Source organism: Kryptolebias marmoratus, linkage group LG20, assembly GCF_001649575.2.
Source record: "Kryptolebias marmoratus isolate JLee-2015 linkage group LG20, ASM164957v2, whole genome shotgun sequence".
NCBI lineage: Eukaryota > Metazoa > Chordata > Actinopteri > Cyprinodontiformes > Rivulidae > Kryptolebias > Kryptolebias marmoratus.
This window is the reverse complement of record NC_051449.1, coordinates 2786298-2798335: the sequence shown is the minus strand read 5'-3', so window position 1 is coordinate 2798335 and position 12038 is coordinate 2786298. Positions and strand designations below refer to the sequence as shown.

Sequence of the window (12038 nt, the reverse complement as noted above, 5' to 3'; positions counted from 1 at the left end):
AAACCTAGCAGGCTGACCTCAAAGTGCTCTCATTTAAAGCAGCTTTGTTGGTCGCTCTGGCTTCGGCCAAACATGTGAGCGACATCCAAGCCTTTTCAGTGAATCCCTCCTGCATGCGGTTTCTTGGGGAGGAGTATAAGGTCCTACTGAAACCCAATCCTGCTTATATACCAAAAGTCGTCAACTGGAGCTTGCCATGCCGACCTCTGGAGTTGATGGCTTTCTACCCACCACCATTCTCCTCTCAGGAGCATGAACGACTGCACACGCTCTGCCCTGTGTGAGCTCTGCGGATCTATGTGGAGAAAACAGCGGGTTTTCGCAAATCCGAGCAGCTTTTTGTGTCATGGGCTGCACCACATAAGGGTAAGCCCCTAACAAAGCATTGCCTTTCCCACTGGATAGTCGGGGCGATCACTATGGCTTATGAGACCAAAGGCCTTGCACCCCCTGCAGGTCTACGGGCTCATTCCACTCGTGGTATGGCCTCGTCCTGGGCACTGTTTCAGGGTGTACCTGTGAAAGACATATGTGACGCTGCCAGCTGGGCAACCCCTCACACCTTCACTAGGTTCTATAGGCTGGACGTCACGGCGCCAACTCTGGCTCACACAGTTTTGGGCGTGGGCTCCACGCCTAGATAACTGCAGAATGCATCTGTTGGTCTTCGAGTAAGCTTATCTGGCAATACGGGAGTCGCTATATCCCATAGTGAGATACCGAAACGAATGTTGAAAGAGAACTTTAGGTTAAGGAATTAACCCCGGTTCTCTGAAACATGAGTGAGGTATCTCACCAGATCACCCTCCTTGCCTGGAGCGAGAAGAGGTGTGCTTAAAAGACTGAAGATCACTTGCGTGACGTCAGGCATTTATGCTGGGAGGAAGCCCTCCTCCTGGAGCTGACGTCACTTCTGTCGGCCAGTCAGGACTGGCGTAATGTAATAGAGCTTCTGGGGGACAGGCGCAGGGGCGTGTCCCATAGTGAGATACCTCACTCATGTTTCAGAGAACCGGGGTTAATTCCTTAACCTAAAGTTTCAGGTTAAGAAAGAAAAGGTTGTAAATTGACCCCAAACAGCTGTGATTTTTGTGGAAAGTGAAGCTAAAGATGAGCTCCTCTGTGGCTGTTGGCTCTTTATTCTGAATCTGGGTCCGTGTGTAAGTAGATCCTATATAAAGCACGATAACCCAGTTAACCCAATTAGGCCATCATGGCTGCACCGCCCTACCTCCGACCTTGGCCATAAATATTTCTCAGTTGATTTCAGGTTGTGTTTCGTTTTGCTTGTGAACCTGCTTTTAATTAGCACCATTTTGCACTCTGGACTAATTTTGTTAATGACAGATTCGTCTCATTTAAATTTGTGAATTAATTGGAGTTGATGAGAGTTAATGTCAGTCTTCTGCAGGGTTCTTTCCACTTTCCGTCATCATTTCTGTGTTCTGTCATTGTTTTTGCGCCTTGCAGAAAGGCGTCTTTCTTGTCGTTATTTGAGTGTGACTCATTTTTTCTCTTTGCCCACTCATCTGTTGCCTTGTACACATCACACTCAGGGTTTCCATTACTTTCACAGCCCCACAGAGCTTTTTCAGATGTTTTTTCCCCTCTGTGTGTCGTCTGCTCTTTCTCTGACCAATTCCTCCTTTTCAGATCTTTTCATCAAATTGTTGACTTGTTTGAACAAAGTAGTGAAGTATTTCCATCTTCTTGTTCTCATGTCGCTTTAGCAGAGAGCTTTAGTCTTCATACAGTTTGTAAGCAGTCTCTGATTTACCTTCGTTCGAAGGTGTGAATGTTCCTGATTTCTCGCCCACGTTTGACCTCACAGTTTTTAACGAAGCAACAAAGAAGAAAGGTTTTTTTGTAGGCGAAAAAAAACGTTTATTAGCAAGAACATAAAACAAACTTTAGGGATGTGTTTTTGGTTATTTGCTCACACCAAAAGGTTTTCTGATGATTCTTTTTCCAGGAAGTCTGTAGGATGATAACAAAAAATAAACGATTCTTATGTTTTTCAGTAAACAAAATACTAATAACGGCTCTACGTTTCTTCTTTCTCACTTTATAACCAAATAATGAACTGGCCATGACGTCCAGGAGCATCTAAAGATGCTGATTTCATCATACAATTTGTATTTCTAATTATCTGGTCTTAAAAATGGCCTTAAAATGGATGACTTGTGGTCAAACATCAAATTGTTTTCATTGAAAAACAAAGGAATTCACTAAGTTTAGGTCAAAAACTCTAAAATACTTCTAACTGTTCAGAAATGATTTAAAAGGATGACTATCAAATTATTTACAAACTGCTTTTTTCTGCTTTACAAGAGTTATTTATAGTTTTTAAATATATAGTCATTCGTCAGGGGCAGCATTTCTTTATTTTATTTGTATTTTTTGAGGCGGGATGTAAGGAAATGACCATTTTTCGAGGATTTGTCCTCAGAGCAGCACTGAAACAAGTATTTGAGTGAACAGAATATATCTAAAGATGTTTCTTCAGACTCTTTAATCCGTTGGCTCGTCTTAAGGCAAACATGCTCTGAATGAATAAAGTCAGCTTTGATAATCGCGGCTCCTCGATGAGCCTCCTTTCATCTCCTCATTCATGCTGGGCTGAGCTCACGGCATCATGTCTGTGATGTGTGTCTGTTCCCCGGGTTAATGGACACATAGCATCATTCATGTCCCTGAATGGACATGCAGGACACTGAGACGGATGGCTCTGAAGCTCCTACGTCTGTATTAATAGTTGGTTTTGTTCATGGCTGCTGGATTGAAGCACATCTGGATTTGGCTGCTCTGCAGTGAAACTGAATCTGTCTTTTTTAAACAAACAGCAGAAAGGGACAGAAATGTCTTCAGCTCCTTAAACAGTGTTTACTGTTTTACTAAACTCCCTGGCTGGACATATCCGCCTTCGTTTAATAATAAATAACTTCTGGATGGATTTTACTGCTGGCCTGGCTGCTAATATGGCAGGTTTTACTGATTTATTCTTAAAGTTTTGGGGTTTTGCAATAATTATAATTCACTTGAATTGGTTTATAAACACTGAAAAGAAAATATAAATATTGTCAGGGAGAAATCTCACACTTGTTCCTAAATGTAGCTAATTATTGTGTAATTAAAATTCAGTTATTTTATGTCTTTTAAAGACTACACTCCTACCTCCTACTTGCTTATAATTTGAATTATGAAGAAAATACTTAATTTAAGTTGTGTGGTCTCATCGTTCCACCCCCTGCAACAGATACAACATAAAACAAATCTGTAACTCTGTCAGTTTTACAAAGATTTACCTAAGATTTGGTGTGATAGTAGGCGAGCGTCATCTCCAACAAACAGCAGGACTGCTAACAGATCGCACAAAACCTTTAAAGTTCTGTCATCACTGCAGGATCTGCAGTCAGCTGTGTCTCTGTTAGCAAAATATCTCTTTATAGAATTTAATGAAACTTTCAGGAAATAACCACAAGATGTAGCTTTATATTCGCCACAGCTATTTTAAAAAATGGCCACAGTGCCGTTAGTTTTACAGATTTGGAGCTAATATTTGATGTGAAAGTAGATTAGTCATTTTTAATGTTCACTTTGTGCCTGATATCAATTTCACATAGTTATTCATTTATTATTTCACAACACAAGATCTTAGTCTAAAACTCCAGCATGAAAGACGGTGGGTGATATACGTTCCTTCAAGGAATGGTTTCCAGCATTTTTCTTTAAATATTCCCGTTTTTCAAGTGTTATTTTACGTTTGAGCTGAAAATATTCAGACATAAAACGGTCACTGAGTTAACAAATCTTCTGAAAGGTTTACTTAAACTACCAATAAAAGAAATAACTTTAAAGTTACATTAAAGTCCGAAACATTTCAAAAAATCAAAGTTTATTTAAAGTTTAATTGTTGATGTTTGAAGAACCGGGATGAACTTGTTTGGGGAAATTAGTGGAGTTTGGTGGAAACCGGGCGGCGTCCCTCCTGGGTTCTCTAATGTACAACCGAATGGGGAAATGAGCTGAATGTGCCATCCCAGGGATTACACACACACACACACAGCCATCTGCCTCATTAAGCTCAAATCAAAGTCAGCCACACAGACATTAAACATTACTCAACTTGTTCACTTTAAAATAATTATTTGGTTTGTTGCGATACGATGTGCGAGCGGCGGACAGATCTTCCTTCAGATTGCTGGATAATTTACTTTTTAGGATCAAGGACGTGCACATGTGCTGTTCCCAAGGTCCAGTTACATTTGAGTAACAATCCAGAGCTTAGAAAGTCTCCGTTTATCGACACCAAAGAGGAACAAACCGATGAAACGGTTCCAGGCGGTGCCGACGGGGATGAACGCGTCGGTCGCTGCAGATGTTTTATCTCACGACCTCTTCAGCTTATTTAACCCACATTTCTTCATTTGCAATTCAGAGAGAAAATGTGTGGCTTGCTGTAAAAGCTGCCCTGTTGGCGTTTGCTGCTTCAGGCTGTGAGGAATAAACATTTACTGTCTGTCTGGGTAACTTTCAGACCATCTGTGCTGCTTTTGTTTGTTGCCTTAAAAAAAAAATAACTGAATGAATACAAGAGAGAGAGATGATTCATTCTGAGATTAGATGGCTCAGCTGCAGTTCTTTTATAATACTGCTGTGGAAAAAATCTCTAGGAATTTATATTAAAAAAATAGTTGGATAGAGAAAAAAAATATATGAATATGGTTGAATTTACCATTCCAAAATGTTCTCCTTAAAGCTCCCAAACATTGTAAATATCGAGATGTTTGCTTTTTTCCAACACCTACAGTTTGTCCCAACATGAGCTAAATGTCATTTCTGCTGCTGAAGCTGTGTTTGTTTGTCTGGATGTTCAGATTTTAAAGAAACTTTCAGAAAGTAATTACTGGGTCGATCTTATCCAACACAAAAATGGTTACAACTCAGCTGATTCTACAGATATTCAGCTAAAATCTGCTGTGGTAGTAGCTGAGAGTCATCCCTAACTCATCCCCTGAGCTCCAACTGATTACACACGATCCTTATTTGAAACTTTGCCTTTAACCTTTGGAATCAACGCCGTCCGTCTGTTAGCAGAATATCTCATGACCCACTGGTTTTAATGCAACAGCTACAACCAATTAAGCTTCGGAGCCAACCCCATTCAAGATGGCCGCCGCAGCCAGCTAACCATAGGAAACACAGAAGTGGCTACAGCTCAGCCAGTTGGACAGATGTTGTGGTAGCAGCTGAACGTTGTCACATTACATGACGTCTACAACTCATTCATGTTTGGAGTCAACCCAATTCAAGATGGCTGCCACAGCTAATCAACCCTACCTTAATGGATTTTGCAGATATTGAGATGAGCTAGTATAATATATAGTCTGAAAACAGTAACAGATCACTTGAGATATTGTTGTTTTCATGGTTTGACCAAATTAGCTTTCTGAACATAAGGTGGCGTTAGTCTGGCATAAGAGTCGGCGGGCGATATGCATTCCTCTCTTAGCTTTAAGGTCTCAGATACTGGAGAGCATCTGCAGGGACCTGGGGTGAAATAAGATTCGTAGCATCACGAGGTAATAATTGAATAAAGATGCAGTAAATGAGGATTCTGTGACTGACGGTAAAAGGAGTAATGGCTGCTCTGAAGTAGAAAGTGTGTCACAGCGTCGTATCTTCAACCTCAGGTGTTGGCCCGACAGACGAGCTCTGAGATAACGGGAGTCGATACGTAAACATCTCTCTTTGGTTTAGATTGTGTGACAATGGACTGTTGGGAAGTTTTCACTTGTGAAAATAAAAGAAAAATTAGGAAAATTCTCTTTTTTCAGCTTCAGCTGAAGATTCGGTTCATATCGTTTGGCCATTTAAAAACATTTTAAACATAAAAACAGCTGAATATGTATTTTTTTAGCTTCTTAAAAGCATCAACTTAAAAAAGCAAGAAGAAATCCAGGCTGCCGGCAGTGTTTTATGGCTCAGAGTCTGTGTTAGATAACTACATTAAACCCTGAACGGAGCCCAGATTGCAGGTGAGCGCTACACGCAGCATTAATCTTCACAAGTCACTTCCTATTTCCTGTAAGTGTCCTGAGCAGTGACCACACCTGTCCCCGTGCTGCTTTCTTACATCACCGCCTGCACACACACACACACTCCGGCATCTAGACCTTTATGCTTATCTGTGTTTAGATTCATGGATCTATTTCTACCTTCCAGCTGACCTTCTTAAACCACGGCGATGAAAAGTTAGCATCATTAGTTGCATCCTGTCTGGAAGACGAGAGGAGAGGATTAATGGTCCAACTCTCCGGTCTGTGACACATTGAGTTGGCTTGGAAACAACATTACCGCCGACATACGTTTAATGCAGCAGAACCTCTGAGCTGGATGCACTTTTAAAAACACATTTGCCACTAATAACAAAAAAAACCTGCCTCCTGTGCTCCGTTATTTGTCAGAATGTGTTGCTGTCGGTGTCGTCTGGCAGTCAAATAAGACTTTAGTGCTTTCATTCAGTGTGCTGAAACGTGTCCCAGCCTGCAGGAAGTGCCTCTGATGCCCCGTGGAGAGCGAAAAGCAGCGTGAAGACAGCTGCTACACACACACACACACACACACACACATCTACAGAGGCTCGCTTCCACCTACACATGCATCCAACATTTTCTCTTCCACTTTTATATAACCCTGCTGTCCGGTTGACAGGACATTTTCTATAAATATCAAACAAACGAGACTATTGATTAAACATTCAGACATTTTATTGTTTGTAAAAAATATCAAGTAATCTGTTAATTTATGAGTTTGTCTTCTGAAGAGAAACACTTTCAGTCGTCTGCTGTTTTTCACCCTCTATTAGGACCTTAAGATTTTATTTATCTTGATCAGATCCTGCTGTAGGAACAATGTGAATTTCCTTGCAGAGGTTTATTCCGTTCTATTCCAAATGTTTATTTGTTCACTATAAAACAAATGCTGAAAGAAAGTGCTGAACTCAGCTGTTTAACTGTGATGTTCTTCTCCGTTAACATTGTTCACTTTTTTCAGCACAAGAAAAAACAGAATTATTGTCCAAACAAGAACGAGAGTTTTTGCAATTTTCGGTAAATTATTCAACAAGGACTCGTATTCTTTTGGTTGATAATGTCTTTTATTTAACAATTATGCATTTAAGAACAAATTGCATCCATCAAAGGAAGGTACAGGTTGATTAGATGTGATCACAACAGAGAAAATTAGTCTTTAATCCTAATTCAGGTCAGATTTTCTTACCTGAACTGATGTTTGTCCCGTGGCATGCTGGGTAACGGCGTGAGGTCCGTCGGTGTTTAAACTCCCTGCAGCTTAAAACATTCTGTTTTTGAGCCGGAGTTACGTAAGCGACTCGGCTGGTTTCTTGTCTTTCTGTTGGGTTCAGACGGTCACTGAAGGTACCTCAGACCTGAAATAAAATAAAAAAACAAATCTGTAAGGACCGGTCTTTTGCAGGCTTGAGGTTTAGACTCACGTTACGTTTGGCCTTTTCTTGTTCTTACTCTCTTTTGTTTTCCTCTGAATGTTTTCTGCACCTATCCTGTCCCACAGATGTGTACTGACGAACATTTGATTAAAATATAGAAACTGCGCAGCTAAGAGATTCTAAATCAGCCATCGCTCGTGGAGTTTTTGTGTCCACGTCTCAGACGGTGGAGTTTCTGTTTAGTGTAATGAAATCAGGAAACGGTCTGTTCGTTTTCCTTGTGCACAACTGATCTGATTCAACCAGTTTTCTTCCTGTTTCGATCAGGTGATCCACCAGTCTGGTTCCAGGTGTTTATGCAGCTCTGTCAGTTGGTACTTCCTAACCTGTCGAACAAAGAAACAAGTGATCCATCACTGATTTAAAAACATGAAACCTTAAACACATTTTACAGTCTTAGTCTTAAACCTTTCTCCCATATTTTTTTTGTTATGATAATTATTATGCAACCATTCTTTAAGATATATGGGCAGGTGTAATAATCATGTCAGTATTTCTGAGTATTTCTTTGCCAAATTAAGCCCGTGTCCCACAAATGTCTCCTTCTTTTAGCTGCATTTCGGTTGCTGCAGAAAAAAAGGAATTTTTTTGCACCAGTTATGCAACGGAGCACCTGCCACGCCGTGAACCTGTAACCTTCTGCAGTGTCACTTTGTCCCAGTTAGGCTCTAAGCTTCAGAGACAGGAAGTTTAACCGTGAGGACGGGACAAACATGTCCAAACTTGCCCGTGACTTTTTGTGCCGATCAAACCTATTTAGAGTAACGTTGCATCAAAGGCTCGTTTGCTTGTGTTGTTTCTGTGCCTGCGTTGGAATGCTGCGGAGCAGGTTCATCTGTTAAACAGAAAATGGGAGGAGAGATGACACGAAGAGCCTCCTCCTCCTCCTCCTCTTCCTCCTGGATCAGATGGACGTCCGTTTAGGACTTGGACCAACTTTGTTGTTGTTCTGCCACCTAAAGGACGTTGCAGCTTTTACCTTTTGACTTTTATTTTTTTATTATTCGCTGACACATGTATACACGTTGAAATTTTTATTCATTTTTTCTAGAATCGTCTTTATTTTCAGTGCAAACAGTGAGACTGGCAGTTTTAAAAATGTTTCCCTGAAATGAGCGGATAGGCTCGATGGCGACTCGTCCGTCGAACAACCTTTACCCGAAGAGCTGCGCTCGATGTCGTAGTGAGAGGTCAGCCTCCTGATGTCATCTGAGCTGCTTTCAGAGCTTCAGATGGTCAGTCTGTTCACTCCAGATGTTCGGGGTTTCTCTGCAGCTGGTTTGAAGGTGAAATCCTGTTGTTTTAATGAGCCAACCAGGCTGTGGAGACCTCAGTTACATTACAGATGTTTTTATTTAACAGAAAACATTTTGCTTCTGCTCTACTAAAAACCAGAAATAGATACGTTCTCTCTCTTTTTCCTAAGAGGCTTTTTACTGTTAGATTGCCATTTCCAAATATTTTGCTTAAATTTATAATGGGTTTCAAATGCTGCACAGATTTTGTGGATGTTTCACAACTTTTGGCGTGTCAGCAGAGCGATTCTTGCTGGAAAGGAAAAAAAAAGGAACAAGTAAAGTTTATTTTCATTTCAGCGTTGGGCGGAAAGCTTGGTTTTGTGGCCAGCCCTGAAGTGTGTTGCCACCTCGCTGTGTCCGCTGTAACTTCCCCTTGTCGGACCCATACCACACGCTAACGCAGCAGTTCGACAGGAAGACATCATCACCCGCGTTACACGACACAGAACTCCACTCAACTTCAAAATAATGACCAGGAACGATGATAATGAGACGTTTAAGGAGAAGTTTTTTGCGATCCATCTCAGTACACGTAGAGGACGAGGTGTTTACTAGCTGCTCTCCGCCAGAGGTAATGTTTTCTGTTTTGTTTTCATTCTGTAAGTTCTGCACGCACAGTTCCCAGGCTGCGTTTAGTCCGGCGTGTGTTTCATTCCCCTGGGAACCTCCAGCTGTTTGCTCACCCCCCTGCATATTTCATCCTTATTGATCTCGGTGCGATAAAAACATCACAGGGCCGGTGTTAGCAAGCCTCTGGGCTCCGGCATTATTTATGACTCCTGCAGCCGGGCCGTGTAATGTCAGCATGAAATAATCATGAGAAGCAGTTCAATGACTCCATCAGTCGTCCGTGTGGGTGTTGAAAGATGCTGTGGCGCTGCCGGCAGCGTGCGGGCTGAACTTCAGCTGCAGACACTTGTTGTTTGATTCCTCTCTTTTTAATTTCATTTATTATTCATTGAGCCAAACGAGCTAATCGATAAAGGCCTCGCATTCCTTGGATGAATGCATATCGCCCGCCGCCTTTCATGCCAGAATTTTAAACCTTCTCATGATGAAAAACGTAAAAGTTAGAACCGTTTTGGTCAAACCTGGAAATAAATTTTGTGCGAGGACTCTCAACTACTACCACAACAAATTTTAGCCAGAGTTGGAGCCACGTTTGCGTTCTCTGAAGTTGATTAGCCGTGGCGGCCATCTTGAATTGGGTTTACTCGTCAGTTATGGATGAACAGCCAGTGACAGCTTTCTGTGACTTTCATTAACATTAGTTGAGTGGTTCATGAGATATTTTGCTAACAGAGACACACACAGAGGCATGAGCAAAAACCTTATTATTCGCTTTCCTGTCAGCAGTGATCGATAATTAATATCTGAGAAACAAAAGTCCTGAATTTAGTTTTTTTTTTTGCAGATTTTTACATAAAACTTCACAGATAATCTAAAAGTATGTTCTGTAGCTGCCACACTGACCTGTTGCATTATTAGTTTGGTCATTGTTTTAATAAATAAACTGAATAAATCAGCCGATCATCTGTAATCACGACGTGACAGAAGCATCATCTTTGTTTGGTTTAATAACCCACAGTTATAAACTGATGCTCAGAATTGACGCCTGACTAATTATCAATTAAAGACGACTTGTTTGCTGGCTTGAGGAAGACATTATTTCTGTTCTGTGTTAGAAACTCCTCAGTCCGGAGATCTGATTCACCATGAGCTGAAAGTAAAACAGGATCTGAAAAGAAACTCTATCTTTGTGATTCTGAAAGCCACGGTTTGTTTTATTTTCTCTGTCTGCAAACGCTTCTTCTACTGAATTTCCCCAAATTAAAAAAAAAGGAAAAGACAGATCCTTCTTTTATTTATTTTAATTTGTGTATTCTTGCCTGGCTGCTACAACAGCTACGCTTTAACTGCGATCAATGTGAAGTATCTCATGAATCCTTGAACGGATCAGAAAATAATAACTTTGTGTACTTTTTACAACTGAGAAACCTGATTCAAGATGGCTGCCTCAAACAGCTGATCTTAGAAAACATAAATACGGTTCAACTCAGCCAGTTTTACAGATATTGAGCTCAAATTTGTCATGGTAGTAGCTCTAACACATACTTAAAGCGCAACATGTGTAATATTTTTTACGAGAATTATTGGTATTATCTCTGTTCGTCTCATGAACCACTGGATGGATTTTAATGAAGCTTTGCACGACCAGATCTTCTGATTCGTGACAGTATTGCATGAGTTTGTGCAGAAAGTTCTCAAGGTTTGACCAAAACGGCTATGAAAGTCACTTTGGGATTTGAGAAGGAGAGGAGTCTTCATTTAATCACAAACCAAGAAAAGAAGAAAACAAAAAAAGGTAATGGTCAAACTGTCCTGATGTTCTGCGTGCATCTTGAGTTTTACTTCCTCGTTTCTTCCTGACGGCTCCGTTCGTGGCGCTCTCTGTTATATAAGGACAGCAGCTTCCTTCCCTTCTCGTCGTCCTCTTGACTTCATTCAGTAATCTGCTCCTCTGTGGCCAGCAGCAGCTGTGTCAGTATGAAATACAGCTTATTATTTCCCTCGTGAACTTCCTGCCCTTTCCTTTGTGCTCCTGTGCAGCTGAGTGTAAAATAAGCCATAAACTGGCTGTGGGCAGGAGGTTGTGGACTGTGTGTGCAGCTCACTGGAAAGGTGGTGTTTACAGTGTGGGGTTGAGCTTTGATTTGCACTCTGTGACAACAAGAACTTTGCCTAAGGATTCATCTGCAGCTGGTGGATTGCTTAGGTGACTTCTTACGTCATTTGGTGTCCAGAAACCTTTATGTAACGGACATAAATCCTCTCGTTTATGACTCACAGCCTCATCACGGTTCTTTTTGCCTTCCACAGATCGAAACTGGCCACGGCCACTCCGAATCTTCGGTGTACACCAACCTCCAGGAGCTGAAAATCTCCCAGGCGAGCCTGCCACCTCTGCCCTCGGGCTCGCCCCTCCACGTGAGCGGCGACTGGGAGACCTACAAGGACCACGGTGGCAGACACTACTACTACAACCGCTCCACCCAGGAGAGGACCTGGAAGCCGCCCCGGACCAGAGAGACCAGCTCAGGGAGCTCCAGAGAAAACCGGCACAGCACCGGAGAGAGCTCCGAGGTACGGTTTTCACCTGGCAGGAGGAGATTTAAATGGAGGTGGGAAACAGTAAAGCCAGTGTTTTTAGG

The 12038-nt window shown here is 41.6% G+C and overlaps 1 protein-coding gene across 6 annotated transcripts in view; it reads left to right on the top strand.

The window, feature by feature from the left end:
* LOC108232897 (rho GTPase-activating protein 12) overlaps nt 1–12038 on the top strand; it is a 68793-nt gene that overhangs the window by 40988 nt on the left and 15767 nt on the right. For 5 of the 6 annotated variants that reach the window (XM_017410998.3, XM_017411000.3, XM_037982010.1 and 2 more), the window contains exon 3: nt 11707–11970. In XM_017410998.3, the coding sequence (XP_017266487.1) occupies nt 11707–11970 (264 nt within the window). Of the gene's footprint in view, nt 1–9230; nt 9398–11706; nt 11971–12038 lie in introns of those variants that run through there. The other variant, XM_037982012.1, reaches the window with a different exon arrangement.